Genomic DNA, 18,012 nt, shown 5'->3' on the forward strand with positions numbered 1-18,012 from the left:
AAATGTGAATATGTACAGAAACCAGTTTATTGGACTGAATGAATGTTCACTTCCACAACAGAAAAAAAGAAAAACAAAAAGCAAAGAGTAATAAAATACAGCCCAGTGGACAGTTTTTCAGAAATTCTCAAACAATAAATGGTTTACAAAATGAGGGAGTCTGTCTACCTTTCTTCTGTGGATAAAACATCAGTGATATCATGATCTGCCACTCAAACACTGCAGTAGGCAGATATGACAATATAACATTTTTACGGACAAATACAAAAGAAAAAAAAAGTGGGGAAAAGGGATTTGGTCTCTCTTTTTCTTTTAAATATGCTCTATAGAGTGCTTGGGAGCAGACTGTTGGCAGGTCTCAATCAATCATCGAGAAAGTCATCATCAAGGTTAACATCTGTGGTGTCAATGTCATCCAGCTCCATGTTGTCCAGGTCCACCTCGAGCTCATCCAGAGTCTAGGACAGAGAGACGCGTACAAAAAAGGAAAATCCTTTTTTAAACAATGTTCCAGCTGAATTTTCATTCGATTTCACTTCATCAACTAAGAACAGTATGTGCTACAAGTTGTTCTGTATGAATAAAACCTAAGTCATCACTTCCACACTAGAAGAGGGATTGATTGTGACCGCATAATAAATCAAAAATAAGGAGCAAAAGTCTTCACCTTATCTTTCTGTGAGAATTCATAGATTTCAGCCTCTTTCTCTTTCTCCACTGCTGCAGGAGGAGCAGGCTCAGGCTGTGAAGGTGTCACTGCAGCAATGGGAGCTGCTGCCTCCTCTTCATCTTGTGTCTGCTAAAAAAGTGAATTAAATAAGGGAATTTTAAATTGTACTTGCCACTAATTTCTCCAGCTTCTATTCATTTTTACAGCCTACAGAAGCTACAGAACAATGAACAGTAATCAGGATAATACAAAAGTACTGAGATATTGATACTCTATGCAAACCTTAGAGACAGGAGGTAGGAAGGTTCCTTTGGGCTCGTATCCCTGGGCCTCTTCAAGAATGTTTCTGTCTTCATTGGGCTGAAAATGTCAAATACAAATTCAGAAGTGCTGCCATATTAGCGATAACACAGTTAATTTACCCAAAACTAAGCATCTTTTTTACTTAAGTCATCAAGGACTTTCAGTGAGTACTTTAATCACTGTCTCCTCACTGCATAATTTAAGTATTTTAACCAAAGTCATTCAGCTTACTGTAACAAGTGGATAGTCTTTAGCAGGCCTAGTGGTTCCCAAGCAGGTTTCTCTCAGGTAGTGTTCAGCTGCAAAGGCTTCTTTCAGCCCGGGGAACAGATTCTCATACTCTGTAGGGTCTGCTAGGGATTCAGCCGCCTACAATGAAGATGCAGGTCATGACCAAGAACAGATACCTAGACTGATGCTGATTGAGTTTAACAACTAAAACAAAAATCTCAAAGACGTAACTAACCTTCTGGTTGACCTTGGCCAGATTCTCCCTCCATAATTTGACCACGCGGGACACCTGGCTGGGTAGGTAAGTGCGAGCCAGGAAGGCAGCTTCAGGTAGTCTGTTTGTTCTGATCAGAAGCTCCAAACACTGATCCAGTCTGTGGAGAAAGCACAGCAGCAAGGCATGAATTACCCTGGTAGCCTCATTTTCAGTGTGAACAACAGCATGGTTCTATTCCACAATTCGCCCCTGCAGGCTTGTACATCTCACACTTACTTTCCCTGAAGGAAGTAGGTCATGAAGGCTACATTGTTTTTGCCGTCCCTTTCTGCTCCTTCAGCCAGCTTGCCCACCATGACAGCATTACCGGAGGCTGTAGCAAGGAGGAGCAGGCCACCGTAATCCTGGGCATGGTGCAGGCACTCTTGGGCCAGGCCAAACTGGCACTTACTGATAGCCAGCTCTGCTAGCTGTTTCCACTTCTGCTCTGACTGTAGAGAACAGAGTAAAAAATATCAGAAATGTACTGGACAGAAAACCTGATCCATTGTGACATCAAATTACAATTTAGGTCAAGCCTTTGATATAGAGTTTGCATTTGCTTCTGTGTCCTTACCTCTGCTTCTACAGCCAGCTGGTAAGCAATCTTCAACTCTCCCAGCTGCAAGGCTAACTCAAACCTGTGCTCAGGGTCTGTGGACACTGCCAGGGCCTGCTGCTTGAAACCCTGATGAGCCAAAGAAATTGAAACCTTAACCATATTCACAACTCAAAAGACAACCATTAAAATAACCTCTAATAGACCAGTTTTCTACAGCTCATGTTTAAAGTCCAGTTGTGTTTCAAGCTGAATGAATTGCCTTTGCTAACCTGTTTCTCCAGGAAGTGTGCCACCCTGGTCCTCTGCTCTTTAGGGATAGTGGGTAGCACCTTGTCAGCCATTCCAAAGTCCCGTCTCATTACAGCAGTCTGGTACTCCAGGACGGAGACCAGCAGGGAGTAGCTGACGATATTGAGCTCCTTGTCTCCCAGATACAGACGGTCATCTTTAGGTATGTAACCCAGTAGGTACATGGTCCTGCAGAAAAGGAAGTAGGTGTGAAAAAGCACCAAGGCTAATTTTAGAGGCCACTTATTCTTTTTGTAGATTACATATTTACTGTAATCATCTGCTGAGTTTCTGCACTGCTGGACTGTGTTTCTAATAAAGTCGGGAGAGCAATTCTATTCAACTCGAGCCTAAATAGTCTGTATTCTTACCTGTCCAAATGTGCAATTGTGACAATCTCTCCTCCAACGTAATAGTTGAGTCTGTTTACAGAGCTGGTGTAGATGAAGCAGTCTCCAACCCAGAGCCCAGTCTTGACAATCTCCTGGATCTCTCCCTGGACCTGAACATGTCATAACAGGTCAAATATATTTCTTAGATCAAGTATTACATTATGCTAAGCTATTCTAAACACTGACTTCCAACAAAGGATGTGAATGCACTCACATCCACACACCTACCTCAAAGGCATCTTCAATACCATCCTCTGTCACTCCCTCGTTGTTCTCTTGGGAGGCAGCGACTTTATCTGCCAGGTAGCGCAGGATGAAGAAGGACTCCTCTGTGGCAATGCAGACCAGTTCACCAGAGTCTGACCAGAAGATCTGAAAAATATGAGAAAAAAGAAAGAAAAAGGTAACCCTACTAGAATTACTGGACAACAGCTTCTGACAATCACTCACTAACTTATTTATATAGGCCAGTGCTAAAAATAAGGTTAGAGAAGCACAAAAGTAATTTGTGGTGACTTCAATTAAAAATGCACAGAGTTTCCAGACTGATAAACAGGGACCAGGACTGAGAACAAATATCTAACTCAGTAGAAGAAAGCCAGTCTTACATGCTTGGGCTGGATCTCAATGCGGCGGATTAACTCTGTGTTCTCCCAGTCGTAAAATGCCAGGCCGTTCACCGACCTCACCCCAAGCAAGAAACCTCCATAGATACCTGTAGAGCAGAAATACAGGGAAAACGTCTGGTGAGAAAGACAGCCAACATACTTCCACTTCCAGTACCACAAATCCATCAGAAGCTAAGATTTCATTACCTTCAGCTCCAAAGTCGGGCTTAAACGATTTCTTTTCTTTGAAGTTTTTAAAGATTTTGACGACACTGCTGCTTTCTCTGATGGCATATCTTTAACAAAGAAATACAGATGTTATTCAATAAGAGAGTAGCAAAGGATTAGGGCAAAGTTACACTCAAGTTACGTTTTAAAATGTTCACTTACTCAGAAGAATCGTGTGCCCACACAAACTCCTGTGCTGAACCAAAGCTCTTGTTTCTCAGTGCCATAGCGGTGTAGATGATGTACTCTCCATCTCCACACACCACAACAAACCTGGTAAATGGAAAAACTGCAAATGAAGCTCCTCTGATAGAAATGTTATTATAAAATGACCAGAAACAAACATCTGTGATGCTCATTTCTGTGGATTTATAAAAAAAAGAAAAGGGCTGGACCAAGTGCATGTCTACCTTCCATTAGGGTTGTGCTGGATGGTTTGAGGGTAAATCTCACAGCTGCCCATGTCTTTGACAGCCAAAGGTAGCCTCTCTCCATCCTTGATTTCGGCATCACCCATGGCCTTCAGGTTGGCCTGCTGTATTTCACTGTGTTTGGCCCAAATGATTTTGCCACTGGTGTCCATAGACATGGCTGGCTCCTCCCGACCCACCTATCCAGGAGTGGATGACGGAAAAAGAAGATAGATTGGAAGAGGATGAAAATAGATTTAAGTTTTGAACACATAATTCATTTACAAAACATGATAACCTTGATAAAATCCAGCTATAAATTAATAAATTTCAAATTCATAGTGAGTCTTTGTCTTCTTCCTTTCCCTCACTTTGATAATGATGCTGCCTTCATCGTAGCCCAGCGCCACATTGTTGGAGCCCCTGAGACCCGACACACACCACACTCGCTCCATGCCATAGTTCAGTGTGCTCTCAAGGCGGTAAGTGCTCGAGTGCCAGATACGCACGGTCCCTGTAGAGGGAGAGAGAACACAGTGTGAAAAGCAATAATTAATGAGATGGCAAAAGATGCATTTTGTGGGTGCACAGGTGAGGATGAGTGGGATTCCTGCTCACCATCCTCTGATCCAGTAATGATGATGGGCAGCTCTGGGTGGAAACTGACGCAAGAGACATTTTGGGCGTGGCCCTCCAGAGTTTGAACGCAGGTTTTGTTCTACAACACACAGCGACAAATGGGTGAAACACTCACATGCACACAATGCTAAACCAACTCTTACCGCAGTAGCACAAGTAAATAATCACAACATTAGGAAAATCAAGTGAAATTCTCCTACCTGGTAGTCCCAGATCTTGACTTGGCGATCATCAGCCCCAGATATCAGGTAGGGCTTGTCTCCTCCACTGTAGTAATCAATACAATTTACTCCTTTCTCATGACCTTCCAAAGTGAAATTGGGAGATGAAGAGCCAAGCTGCCACACCTGTAAGAACCCCAAGAACATGACTACAAATACTTCATGAACTTTTAACTACATATGTGTAATTTATAGTCATTAAGGAACCTACAATAGTGTATGACCCACAGTTCACAATCCACGGTGCAGATATACTATTCCTCCAGAACTCTCCAAAACATTTAGCTCCTAGGACTAATTTCCAGAAACCTTGAAGTGAAGTAAATATTGCTGTGGGATTTCACTATAGTATAAAATCTGAAAAGCAGACACTGGCCTGATGACATTTTAAAAAGAAAAAGCTATTTTACCACATAATTTCTGTGCACCATCACAAAATAATAAACATTTTACCTTAAATGCTGACAAGTTGATTTTTTTTTAAGAGTATAAGCTCAAATTCCAACCGGATACCCTTGTCTGCATAAATGCTTAAAAGATCATGAACCTTCTCAAGTCTTACCACGGGAAACAGGACTCAGCTTTAGCAGAAGCAGAAGTGAGAAAATACAAAGCAAGAGGCTCCTACCTTAATTGTTCTGTCCAAGGAAGCACTGGCAAACTGATTGTTGTCCTTGGGGTTGATGACAATCTGCATAACATAATGAGTGTGACCCTCAAACACCTGGCTGCATGACCACTTCTTCTCCCAGTCCCAAAGCTTGATCAACATGTCATCTGCAATGACACAAAAACACAGTCATGCATAAAGACAAGTCTTCATAGTATGATCTGTGGAGCATGTGTATGCAGAATGCCACAGATTTCCAAAAAACTAAATGAAGAAAGAAATCATGAGTTTACTAGCGTACCGCTGCTGGTGAGGATGTATGGCTGGGTTGGATGGACAGCAATGCAACGAATGTAGTCGGAGTGTGCCTCAAACATGTGGACTCGCTCCAAGGTGTTGTAGTTGAACACACGGATCTGCATGTCATCCTACACAGGGATAATAAAAAAGCTGAGTTACTACTTGAAAACACATCATTTTAAGATTTTAACAACATTGGAAAACAAGATATGATCATGTGACTCCCTCAAAAACTTAGTGCACATAACATCTGAAAGATAACAATATCCTTAAAAAAATCATGTCATTAGTTTTTAAAAGTATTACTTAAAAGTTACTATTTGGCACTTCTGTTGTTTTTACTAGATGCAGGTGGATGTCTCCCTAGTGACCTGGTAGTTGACTATTTGAGTGGCAGACCACAGCATGTGTGGGATCAGGTAGGGTGATGAGGAACTATGCTGTGGCGGCAACTTTGTTACATAGTGTGAGCAGAACAATCTGTATCTTAATGTGACAAAAACTATGGAGCTAGTTGGGGAGGATTGGAACACTGATGATTCGTATTTCTATACATGAGATCTGGGCAGACACAGGGAATGACCACAATAACAAAAAACTGAACTTCAATAAAAATACAGAAGACCCCCTACAGTAAGTGCTAGAGGAATATCTACTTTCTGAAATGACTGAGCTCTTTTAATATCTTCTGGATGATGCACAATATTCTCTGGTGGCCAGTGGCATTCTCTATTCTGTTGTGTTTGATGGGGCATTAAGCTGATCCACAGGACCAGAAATGTTGGTGATTTGGAACTTGACACTCTGAAAGCAGTTTTTCAGAAAAGAGGATGCTATCTAAGTTATCGAGAATACTGGTCAGTCTTTTAACCCCATCCATGACAGTCACAAGAGCATGTTTTCATTTGCCATGTCTTGTTTATAATATCCATAACATTTTAAACTTTTTGGAGTATTTCATTTAACATACAGCACCTTTGAATTTGTCAGCTTTTTTTTTCTGAGCTGTGATCCCAACAGAAATAAGTAAATATTACTCACCGCTCCTGTGATGACCCAGTTCTTCCTTGCCACAAATTTAGAAGCTCTGACAGGCAGGTCGCAAACTTCGAAAGTCTTGACAAGAGTCTGAAAAGAGAGCCGGCTTATAGTTTGCAACATATGGATGCGACACATCAGTGATCATCTATATGGATGTGAAGTCAGCAGTCTTTTTTATATAAGCAATTTGGCACGACTGTCACACTGGCTTCGTACCTGAGTTTCATGGTTCCAAACACAGACGCTGCCGTTGTACAGACTAGCCAGCATCCATGGCTCAGTTGGGTGAAGGTCCACACTCTTCACCCGGTCTGACCTGGCTGTCAGCCTCCGCTTAATGTCCAGCCTCAGAGGCTGAAAAGACGGAAAGAGATCAGTGTTTCCAAGCGCTGTTACAGGTGTTATATTGAACTTAAAGTGTATCTTAAAAACAATGAAGCTTCAAACAACAACTGGTAGCAAAACCAAAGCATCGATTAGCAGATAGCATTCAACTCAATATATTTCGTTTAATCAAGATAAATCTGTAACTGTGCATCCGTTAGTAATAACTGCGCAACTAACTCAACACAAATGTACCCACATGCTAACACTGGAAAAAAAAAAGCTTAGGTTGGAAATCCTAAAAGGCCGTAAGCTACAAGCTCTCGTGCTAACTCAAGCTAATTAGCCGCTAAGCTAGCTGCAAGATATTATTATTTGACATTGATTCACGGCTCTTTTTAAAACAAATAAGTTGGTATGTATACAAACAAAAACACACTCTGGGATGTTTAAAATGCCTCCTACCATGTTTTGTCCCCGTGTTGTCACAATAAAATCAGAGAAATGTGTTGCGAACAGTTTCAATCGGGGTCCAAATGTTGCGTTTTTCCAGTGAACAGCCTAGTGGACACTGACGTGGAACTTCCTGAAACGCAATCTCGCGTGAGTTGAGCCGTGCAAGTGCTGACGTGACAACATCCGTGAGCTTTGCTGCAGTCAGTCGTCAAGCTGCCACGGTGTCATTCTATGCTGTGTGTAAAGACTATATCCTATGTCTATTTTTATTCTATTATATCAGTTGCTATACAAATATAACTTCACCACCATCCATGGTTAGCCTATAGGATAAACAGAGCGCCTTTCCAATGTCATATTTTAAGATGAGTAATTTGTTGTCAATTATTTGTTTCGAAAGCAACATGAAAATTGTCCTAACCTTGTTGTCAGCTCAGTCTTATGTCCGTTTTATAATAAAAATGTAAAAATATGTTATTTTTTCTCCATTACTATCACATCATTGTCTGTTGTTAGTTAGATAGATAGATAGATAGATAGATAGATAGATAGATAGATAGATAGATAGATAGATAGATAGATAGATAGATAGATAGATAGATAGATAGATAGATAGATAGATAGATAGATAGATACAATATGGTTCTCAAAGCATCTTTATTCATCAATTCATTCTGCTCATATATTTAACAAAACATGTCACGTTCATTTAGAAGCATTGACTTTATTATTCTTTTTTCTTGAACACCTGACGACAAACTACACTTTCACATGTCAGCTCCTGTGGAGGAAGAAAAATCTCTTAATGTTATTCAGCAGAGGGATCAAAAGAACATTAAGCAATGTTATAGCTGGCCATTTTATACTTAACAGTCATATCCTGATTATGCAACACCTCCCACTAATGCAGTGGTTCCCAAACTTTTTTTTTGCCAGGGCCCTCTTTGTTTTACAAGCAAAATGGTTTTAAAAACATAAACAACTGTGGGATACTGTTTGCCCGTGATTTGAACAGGGGGAACAAATTGTGGCAGGATATTATTTGTATCCCGCTGTAACTTTACTGTATAAAGAGCTAACATCTCCAAAATGTCAGGAGTAGTTAGTCATTACAACAAGTGTTTGTGAACTAAAAATCAAGAATGTGGGATACTGTTTGTCCGTGATTTGAAGAGCCCAGCGCTGCTCCCGACGAAGGAAAAACCAATTCTGCAAGGGAGACCTACCTCGGCACTTGTGCAAGTGAAACCAAAGGGAGGATATGCTTCATCATATTTTCTAGTCTTTGGCTTAGAATGAAGTTGGTTTGGAAACATATATAACTATGCTTCATCCCGTGCTTTGCGTTTGAGTGGGCGCCCCGTGCTAGCAGTGTCCAAGCGTTTTTGGGTTTTCTTTTCCCTTTTCATACCACGCCCCCCCCTGCAATGGCTCTGTGCCCGACCTAGGGGGCGGGCCCCACACTTTGGGAAGCTCTGCATTAATGGGACACATTTCTTTATTATCATTCAGCACACGCTCAGTCTCAAATCTTTCAAAAAAGAAAAAGAAAAGAAAAATCTAAATATCAGAAGCACTGTTAGCCCACCAGGTAGAGTTTGTCTCCTTCAGTCCAGTGCTTCCAGCCACGGTTGGCCTTCTCGCCTTTCTGAGTGCACACAAGCTTGTCCCCATCCCACTTCACCAGACTCTGAAGACAACAGTTAAACAGTTAAGCCAGTTTTTAGCTGCCGTAATGTAATTTTGTCTGAACATTGTGATAAGGAATTTCATGTTCAGATAAGCTTATATCACTGCTGCTCACATGCTCGGATTTATAACCCGAAGGCTAATGAACACTAACCAGCTTATCCTTGCTTTTATGCTAGTTTTTTAGCACTGACTTATCATAGGCCTATTTGCTCGTTTTTTAAAACATTAAAGCATCAGCTAGTGCAGAGTATTAAATGAAACTTGACACTGATTAGCTTATAAATCAGTCTGAAATATACAGGACTGAATACTAATTACAGATATATGAAATGAATCACCAGCGTGTGTGAATGTGTGTGTGAATGGGTGGATGACAGGTTGTGTAAAGCGCTTTGGGGTCCTTAGGGACTAGAAAAGCGCTATACAAATACAGGCCATTTACCATTTACCATGAAAGATGGATTCATTTTTTTAAGAACCTTTTGCTTCAGGTACCCTGGACACACATGGGCAAGGACTGACTTATCACATCTGGACTCCAGTGGTTATCTTACCTTGACATTTCTGTTGTCTAGTCCCTTGGTGTACTCATCAAACTCCACCCCTACAGTGAAGGCCAGCTCATAATTCTTAAAGGTGCTCAGTGTTTTGAAGTCAAACTTGTCCCCATCTTGGAAAACCACTTTGGTCTGAGATAGGGAGATGGCAATTTTCCTTGTAGCAAAGTCAATATCTAGGAGCAGATTACAGAAGATTGTTCAGGCTGTATCTGAAGAGGAACAGATGATGAAGTGCGGATGAACTGTGGTAACTCCTTAGTTACATATTAGTAATATAGCTAGCTGTGATTTTATATGTTGCGGTGATGTGAAAAAGTATTTGCCCTCTTCCTGATTTCTTATTTTTTCCATATTTTTCACACTTGTTTCAGATCATAGACAAAGAAAACCTGAATAAATGCAAAATGCTGTTTCTGAATGATGAAGAAAGAGGATAAGGATCAAAGCTGGTCCTATGTTAAATTAAATTTTTTGGGAAGGTTTTAGTCTTGTTACATTTGGAATAAAACTAACACAGCATTGTATTGAAAGTACAACAAACCAACAGTTAAACATGGTGGTGGTAGTGTGATGGTCGGTGGCTGCTTTGCTGCTTCAGGACTTGGACGCTGATAAAAACCATGTTTTAAATTATAAAACCACGAATTCTGCTCTCTACCAGAAACTCCTGAATATCTGACCATTAGTTTGTGTCCTGAAGCTCAAGAGCACTTGGGTTATGCAGTAGGTAATGATCTGAAACATACCAGTAAGTCCACCTCTGAACGTGCCAAACAGGCCATTCATGCTTGAAAATCCTCCAGGGTAGCTGAATTTAAACAATTCTGCAAAGAAGAGCGGGCTAAAATTCCTCCACAGGGATGTGAAGAGTCTTTGCCAGCTATTGCATTAATTCTGTACTTGCTGCCAAGCGTGGCACAACCATTTATTAGACTTAAGGGGCAATTACTTTTTAACATGTTTGGATGACTGTTTTTCCCTTAATAGATAAGATCATTTTTTAAAAACTGGATTTCATTTTTACTCATGTTACCTTTGTCTAATATTAATTATTCATTGATGATCTGAAACATCTAAGTGTGACAACTAGGCAACAATTTAAGAAATCAGGAAGGGGGCAAATACTTTTTCACAGCATAATATGTATGTATGATGTATAATCACACTCAGTTTTACTCAACAAGAATCTGTAGTAAGTAGCTCAAAATTAGACGGTTGTTCTGTTAAGAAAAAGATTAAAAGTATTCAAATCTTTTAATCTTTCTTTAATCATATAACTAAGACATTTTAGTCTAAAATTGAACATATCAGGATGTAAGTTTTCTTACTCAGTACTTTCAAGTAATCCTCAAATTTCTCACTGGATTCCAGTATCCATTTTCCACTAAAGTCTGCTGGCATGGCTGCAGCTGGTGAAGCTGGCATGTGACTGAAGAGTGTAGGGAGTGGGGAAGAGGCAGGGTGTCCTAATGCTGTGTTGCTTTTATATGAGTGGGGGGCACGGGGGCAGAGTGCAACTGATAAGTGAGTTTATAGCTTAAAGAGGATTGGCAGTGGCAGTTATTTCTGAGGGGGAGGACGTGCTTTCTGCGGTCACTGACGGAGGTTACCACAGGCACATCTGTGGGCATCCACGTTAAAGTGTACCATCACCATCGCTCTCAATGCGCATGTGTAGCCAGGAGAGGCTATTCTGTTTTCAGTGCTAACACTGTTTGGTCTGTTTCAATGGCAAACTCAACCAGAGCATTTGAACTTTGAACAGGTTTGAAGGTTAATAAAGTTCAACCCAACCTTTTTGTTTTCCAGAGATCCCCTCCAGAAGGTTTAATGCTACAGTATAATCACATTGAGGCACCTATAACTGAAACGCAGACTTAAAAAGAGCCCACCTTCAGCCGATGACCAACAAATTTATTGAGAATAAACACGCTTCTCTGGTTTTGTGTCGACACCTCACTCCTTCATAAAAGAACTTTTTTTAAACCACCCAAAGCAAGAGGACATAAATCAATAACAGCTCCTCTGAGGAATGATAAGTCAACAGAGCTTGCAGGTATACGCTGGCGAGGTGCCTGTGTGTGAATGCACAACAAGCAGCAGGAAGGAGTCAAAAGAGCAGCACAATCTGAAGCAGCAGCGAAGAATGAGCAAGTGAGTTGCACAGCACGTATAGATTATGCCCAATTGGTAATGACATGGCACAAAGCGAGGTGACAGATTAAGTGATTCAAAGCTAAATGTGACCTGAGCTGTTTGGTTCATTCGCAAGAGGAAGCAAAGAGATTTCTCTCACATGGGAAGAGAGGTATTTTCATCTCAAAAGAGCTTCTGATACACTGGATGGTTTAGAACAGCTTCATTTATTGATTGATTCAACATTCACAGCCACAGTCTTAAAGGAACTGGGACAAATACATGTAACATTTTTATTCTGGAGACTGAGCATCTCAGCCAAGTTCTGCTCTTACCATCGTCCTTCAGTTGTAATCATTTACAAAACTAAGTCAATACATTTCTCTTCACTGCATCCACAACATTCCCAGCTGGCTCGCCCATCAGATCAGCTACAGCTATGGCACTTACGCATGCATCCAGCACATCTAAACCTGCTAATCAAAGCACCCACCTTGAAACAAATACACAGTATTGGATTTTGTGGTGTTATATGTCAACTTGCCCATTTGTGCTACAAAGAAATTCCTTTGGCAAAGTAAGGCAACAGCATGATGGAACAGAAACGTGTGTTTGGTGAATTCACTACAGTAACATGAACACACGGACAGGCTGGAGGGATAAAAGGAAAGTCGGACTGTATGTTAGAGGAAGAGTTTGTTCCTGATGTGTCTCTCTGAGCCAGTTTTTGGTGCAGGCACCAGACTGTTCACTGAAAGCTGCTTTAAGTCTTCTTGAAGACCTGCTTGGAAACAACTCCTGCAGCTCTCAGCTCCTGGAGAGAAAAATACATGTTTGATATGTTTATTCAGACATGTGAGAGACTCAGAAAGTAATGCTGACCAATGAGAACCTCTAAGCAGTAGATGGACAAGGATTAGTGTCATCATTAACCAGAAGTAAGTGGTGTTTACTTTAATCATAAAAAGTGATACAAAAAATTACCAACTTGTAGTTAGAAAGGGGGGAGGGGCTAAAAACATCAGAGCTATCACAAACACTGGCATTCAAGGTCACATTGAACCCTGTGGCCGATTTAGAATCACCAGTTAAAATAACATGCATGTCTCTGGACTGTGGGAAGACGCAGGTAAGAACCCATGCAGGTACAGGGAGAATGTGAAAAAACTCCACACAGAAAGGTCCCTGCAGGCCGGTGGATTCAAACCCAGGACCATGAGGCATCACTGCTAACCACTGCACTACTACACGCCGCCCTAAAAAAATTAAAATTTAAAAGAAAAAAAAAAAAAACAAGGAAAAAAGATGTTCAAGCTTTAAAAGTAAAAGAAAAATAATACCCTGTAGTTTATTTCATTTTAAAAAGACCTATCAAGTTCTGCCAAGATAAGCACGTAAACATGAAATATGGCAGCACTGTGGACTATTGCAAGATATAAACGAGAAGAACAAAGCAGTCTCTGAAGGAAACGGTTTCCAGGGCCTAATCCGTGGATCGACTTCCTCCGAGGCGTGGACGTCTATCAGCAGAGAATGTACCTTCACCTATCAGCAGAGAATGTCCCTTAGTCTGTAACACAGTCAAATATATTCTCAAGTAATATTCAAGCATGCCATTCAGCGTGTTAGTACGAGCTCGGGAGCAGCTTGGGAGAACAAGAAAACAGAGACTGCTTCAGATTGTCTTCCCAAATTGACTCAACTTTATTCACAAGTACAACAGTTTATATAGAGGGTAAAATTCATGAGACAGCAGATTATCAGTTTAAACCAGTACAGACCAAGATAAGGCAGCGTCTTCCTGCCCATGGGTGAAGAAGCATCCTTTGTGTAGTTTATCAGTTCAGCTACAATTGTGATTATCTCAGCGACATATTTTCAAGGCACAAAACAAAGAGTTCTTTCATTAGTGAAATCTGAAACAAACCATTTGGCCTTCAACAGGCGTCTAAAAGATTAAGAAACTAATCTAGCTGAGGGAGTGATCTCTGTGGTATTTCAACCTTGTACCAGCCTGTGATTCTCACACATCAATTCTTGGGTCAAAGAGAAAAATAACTAAAACAAAGGGGCCTTATTGAATGACAGAGTTTTCCTGTATAATGTCACTATAAAACAATATCCAGTAAATGTTACCATGGTACTAAAATACCTAACAGTCTCTTTAATCACGACAAGATTGTTGGTTTGTGTCCGTTCAACCTTGTAACACAGAGATCACTGATGTTGTTTTATTTTATTGATCGCTGATTATTTATTTTCCCAAAGACATGGGTAAATCTTATTGACCCACAAAAGAACACTGAATCCTTCAAATGACCTGAAAAAAGTCGCCCCTCTTTACACTGAATTAATACACATTTCCAGTTGCAGTTCATGTGTCAGCCACCAGGGGTCTCTGTTGCTCTACACTCAAACCGGCTCTGGGGATCTCTCCACTAATACTGTAACTAATTTCAGGCAAGCTGATTGAAAACATCTGCTAGCATCACTTAAACCAAATAACTTGGCAGATTATTTTTTGTTTAGCTTTGATGGCCGTAATCATACACAGGAAAATCTGATAATGCTGTGCTAATGAAAACACTAATGGGCTACTTATTGCGTTAATGTATTTTCAGATGCAAATGCGCTTTAACAGATTTTATAAAAACATTTATGATGCATTTGTTGGCTAACTCGAAGGCTCTGCTCCTAATGACTGACAGAGGTGCCAACTACAAGAGTAGAAGAATTTGGATGGCTTTTAATTTCACAGTATGCACTTTTTTTTTTTTAATCATGCAGTTTGCATCTGGAGGGAACACTTGGGAATCAAATATGTGAGCAGAGCTATTTAATTAAGTGGAAATAATTATTTGGCTGTGAGTCAGTTGTGTAACTGTCAGAAATCCTCCATACAGACTGTAATGTTACTGCAGCTTGAGCTGGTAGTTAATTCATGCTAGAGTCCCACATAAAAATCAATGCTCTTCACATACAGCGCTGAGAGGCATTCTGGATTTGGATTAAAGTGTCTAAATTGAATGCATTAATATTCATGGCAGGGACTGATGTTTTCTTACCAGATGAAGCTCATCTCCCTCCACCCAGTGGGTCCAGCCTCTCCCTTCGATCTCTCCCTTCTGCACACACACCAGCCTGTCCCCCTCCCAGGTGATGGTGGTCTGCAAAACATCACAAGACAGAGAGAGAGTGAAAAAAGCACGAGGCATCAGGGAAGGATCTCTTACTACTCTTAAAACAGAGCATATTGATTTTAGTATGCAGAATACAATAAGCTGAATGAGTGACCCAGTTCTCACCATTTTCCATAATTATTCAGATAGATCTTTACACACAAACATGTGAATTTCCCTCTTAGCGGCATTCCAAACAGCTTAAGGCTTAACTAAAATCACCCTATAAGCATACAAAAAAAGGGCTTTCGATGGGGACCACAAATAATCTGTGATCCTATTCAGCAGTCAGTGACATAATCTGATTAAATATGAGTTCTATCCTCGACCAGTTCTTTCCATGCAGCTTTTGACATTGTTCCTTTTTACAACAATTTATAAGAGTTTGTAAAAAGTTGGAGGAAACTTTTATGAGTGGGTAGATGTTTTTTCTGCTATTGTATAAAACAACCAGTTCTTGCAACACCATGTGCTCATTATGCTGAAGGGTGGAAATCGTTTACACGCCCACAGAATCTGCACTCCTGTGTGTCACTGCCCAAGATCCCAACACCTGGCAGCAGTGTGGTTCATCTGTGATGTTTAGCTAAAGTCTCAGCAGGTTCCTAACTACAGATGCATTTAAGTACAAAAAGTAAAAAATCTTACCATGCATTTCCTGTCGTCCACTCCAGACAGATCCTCCTCAAACTCTTGGCCCACGTAGAAATCCATGTTGTAGTTTTTGAAGGTGCTGAGAGTCTTGATGATTATGTGGTCACCCTCGTGAACGATGTCCTTGTCAGGCTTCAGCAAGGTGGCAATTTTCCTGATGGCAATGTTTACATCTGGCCCGTGAGCAAGGTGACAGAAAATGAATTGAAAACAAAGAAGCAGTGAGGTTTTATGCATATATGGACGCACAAAGAATTGCCTCAGATTGTGTAAAGATCAGGTTTATAATGTCATCATTGCTTTTTCGAGCTGTACATTTGTGATCTGTGCCTTCCTTCTCTGGGCTTGACTCCCTGCTGAACTAATAAACTCACCCAGAGCTTTCAGATACTCCTCGAAGTTATCATTGGAAATCATTTTCCAATATCCGGTCAGATTAGGGACCATGTTGGCTGTTCCTCTGCTGGTTTCTTCACTTCCAGAGAATGAGGATGTCTGTTGTGGACATCTGCTGGGGATGGAGTGCAGAAAATACTCTCAAAAGCCCCAATTTGAACCAAACTCATTTTAATCTGATTACCCTGCTGGGTTTCACTTCTTTTCTTTTTTTTAACGGAAAATCTTACTGGCACCTCCCACTTCCCTCCCAATGCCAACACCACGTAATCTCTCAATCCTCACCACGCTTTTACTGTGCTGGGAACCAGCGGTATGCATGTAAACACTTGTGTGCCTTATGTTGGAGAATGCTTACATGTTTAGGTGGGATTAGGATCAATACGCCTTCTCTATTAATTGACACAGGCCTGTTTATTTATGAAGCCACGTGTGTCAGATTTGGCCTGAAAGCTGATTCTTTTGTATAAAATGAGGCCTGCTTCAATGATGTTTGAATCATTTTTTTTCTTTTTTTTTTAAATTAAATATCGGAGCCATCGACAGTCAGACTAAATGAGTACAAAAGAAATCACTCAGAGAGCAAGTGAAAATGGCTGAATGGAGCATGCTAAGAGGATAATATTCACAGCACAAAAGCAGAATCACCTGAGCTTAAAATGATCCAACTCAAACAATTATCTGTGGCACAATATGTCTGTCACATCTTCTGTCTCGCCTAAATAACTCAATTAATTTGATAATCTCTCTTTTGGGCAGCGCGCTGTAGCCAACACACCGCCTAAATCCTTTGCTGACTGAAAGACAGGCAAAGACACACACCATCATCATAATCGCCACTATTTAGAATCAATGGAATAGCAGCGCTTTCAGCCATTGGTCTCAGTGAGAAAACACCTCCCGTAACCGAGCAACTGTCAGGATTACTTTAAATCCTTTGGTGGAAGAAACGCGGGCCTCACAGACACAGTGTGTGGATGACAATGGTGAAAATGAATAGAGCCAAGAAGGAATCGCTGTTGTTAGGAGAGGCAGCTGCTGGGTAGAAACACCCACAGTGACACTCACATAAGAAATACGAATCAAAGAAGAAGAGAAAAGATGCAGATTCAAGTCTACTTACCTGGAAGCCTAGCAACTAAGATGTACACTCACTGGCCACTTTATTAAGTATTTATTAGCTTACTAGTACAGCTCTGGACCTCCTTTTTGCCATCAGAGCTGCCTTAATTCTTCATGGCACAGATTAAACAAGGTGCTGGACACCTCAGAGACTTTGTTTCATATTGACATGAAAGCATCACACAGCTTTGCTGGCTGCACATCAATAATGTCAATCTTCAGTTCCACCACATCTCAACGGTGCTCTATTGGATTGAGATCTGGTGACTGTGGAGGTTGTTTGAGCACAGTGAACTTATTTTCACGTTCAAGAAACCAGTCTGAAATGATTTGAGCTTTGTGACATGGTGGGTTATCCTGCTGGAAGCAGCCAGTAGAAAATAGGTGTACTGTGGTTATAAAGGGATGGACATGGGCAGCAGCAATATTCAGGTAGGCTGTTGCATTTAAATGATGCTCAGTTGGTACTGAGGGGCCTAAAGTGTGCCAAGAAAATATCGCTGGCACAATTACACCACCTCCACCAGCCTGAACTGTTCATACAAGAAAGGACGGATGCATCAGGATGCAAGGAGACTGGAAAAACTGGTGAGAAAAGCTGTCTGTGTAACTGGAGCCACTTGAGATGGTTGGAAAGATGCAAACTAAAGATCTTAGAAGCCATTCTCAACAACTCTGATCGGCCACTTTACAACATCTCTGTGGAAAAAAAGATTCCTCTCCCTTCAATGTAA

The 18,012-nt window shown here is 40.8% G+C and overlaps 3 protein-coding genes across 4 annotated transcripts; all 3 read right to left on the reverse strand.

Moving 5' to 3' along the window:
- Positions 1-5: 5 nt before the first annotated feature.
- On the reverse strand, positions 6-7,706 carry copb2 (COPI coat complex subunit beta 2). Of its 2 annotated transcripts, none has more exons than XM_085254712.1 (22): positions 7,549-7,706; positions 6,976-7,113; positions 6,760-6,846; positions 5,720-5,846; positions 5,437-5,585; positions 4,788-4,934; positions 4,567-4,666; positions 4,320-4,462; positions 3,949-4,148; positions 3,701-3,811; positions 3,518-3,606; positions 3,311-3,417; positions 2,931-3,074; positions 2,682-2,812; positions 2,292-2,499; positions 2,038-2,148; positions 1,698-1,912; positions 1,440-1,578; positions 1,205-1,342; positions 953-1,030; positions 668-796; positions 6-458 (listed from the first exon to the last, which is right to left on the reverse strand). In XM_085254712.1, exons 1-22 carry the CDS (start codon positions 7,549-7,551, stop codon positions 363-365), a joined length of 2,790 nt encoding a protein of 929 aa, XP_085110838.1. In that variant the 5' UTR covers positions 7,552-7,706; the 3' UTR covers positions 6-362. The 2 variants fall into 2 exon arrangements, with proteins under 2 accessions (XP_085110838.1, XP_085110837.1); XM_085254711.1 differs by having other exon boundaries at positions 668-799.
- A 473-nt stretch (positions 7,707-8,179) lies between these two features.
- On the reverse strand, positions 8,180-11,239 carry rbp2b (retinol binding protein 2b, cellular). Its single transcript, XM_085253537.1, has 4 exons — positions 11,120-11,239; positions 9,786-9,964; positions 9,128-9,229; positions 8,180-8,320 (listed from the first exon to the last, which is right to left on the reverse strand). The coding sequence occupies exons 1-4, from the start codon at positions 11,214-11,216 to the stop codon at positions 8,267-8,269; spliced, it is 432 nt and encodes a 143-aa protein (XP_085109663.1). The 5' UTR covers positions 11,217-11,239; the 3' UTR covers positions 8,180-8,266.
- An 896-nt stretch (positions 11,240-12,135) lies between these two features.
- On the reverse strand, positions 12,136-16,342 carry rbp1.1 (retinol binding protein 1, cellular, tandem duplicate 1). Its single transcript, XM_085253538.1, has 4 exons — positions 16,135-16,342; positions 15,755-15,933; positions 14,993-15,094; positions 12,136-12,741 (listed from the first exon to the last, which is right to left on the reverse strand). The coding sequence occupies exons 1-4, from the start codon at positions 16,205-16,207 to the stop codon at positions 12,691-12,693; spliced, it is 405 nt and encodes a 134-aa protein (XP_085109664.1). The 5' UTR covers positions 16,208-16,342; the 3' UTR covers positions 12,136-12,690.
- Positions 16,343-18,012: the final 1,670 nt, after the last annotated feature.

This window comes from Mchenga conophoros, linkage group LG18 (genome assembly GCF_057382185.1).
Source record: "Mchenga conophoros isolate Kocher_MC1m ecotype Shallow Benthic linkage group LG18, M_conophoros_male_GT1.1, whole genome shotgun sequence".
NCBI classification, from domain to species: domain Eukaryota; kingdom Metazoa; phylum Chordata; class Actinopteri; order Cichliformes; family Cichlidae; genus Mchenga; species Mchenga conophoros.

Excerpts from the sequence above, each read along its gene's own strand:
- copb2 (XM_085254711.1), bottom strand. Across the intron at positions 4,149-4,319 it reads AAGGCAGCATCATTATCAAA|GTGGGTCGGGAGGAGCCAGC; the intron begins GTGAGGGAAAGG and ends ACTCCTGGATAG. Across the intron at positions 1,343-1,439 it reads TGGCCAAGGTCAACCAGAAG|GCGGCTGAATCCCTAGCAGA; the intron begins GTTAGTTACGTC and ends TCTTCATTGTAG.
- rbp2b (XM_085253537.1), bottom strand. The coding sequence starts at position 11,216 with ATGCCAGCTTCACCAGCTGCAGCCATGCCAGCAGACTTTAGTGGAAAA. Across the intron at positions 9,965-11,119 it reads GGATTACTTGAAAGTACTGA|ATATTGACTTTGCTACAAGG; the intron begins GTAAGAAAACTT and ends ATCTGCTCCTAG. Across the intron at positions 9,230-9,785 it reads TAGACAACAGAAATGTCAAG|AGTCTGGTGAAGTGGGATGG; the intron begins GTAAGATAACCA and ends TGTTGTCTTCAG.
- rbp1.1 (XM_085253538.1), bottom strand. The coding sequence starts at position 16,207 with ATGGTCCCTAATCTGACCGGATATTGGAAAATGATTTCCAATGATAAC. Across the intron at positions 15,934-16,134 it reads GGAGTATCTGAAAGCTCTGG|ATGTAAACATTGCCATCAGG; the intron begins GTGAGTTTATTA and ends CTCACGGGCCAG. Across the intron at positions 12,742-14,992 it reads AGGGAGATGAGCTTCATCTG|GAGCTGAGAGCTGCAGGAGT; the intron begins GTAAGAAAACAT and ends TTTTCTCTCCAG.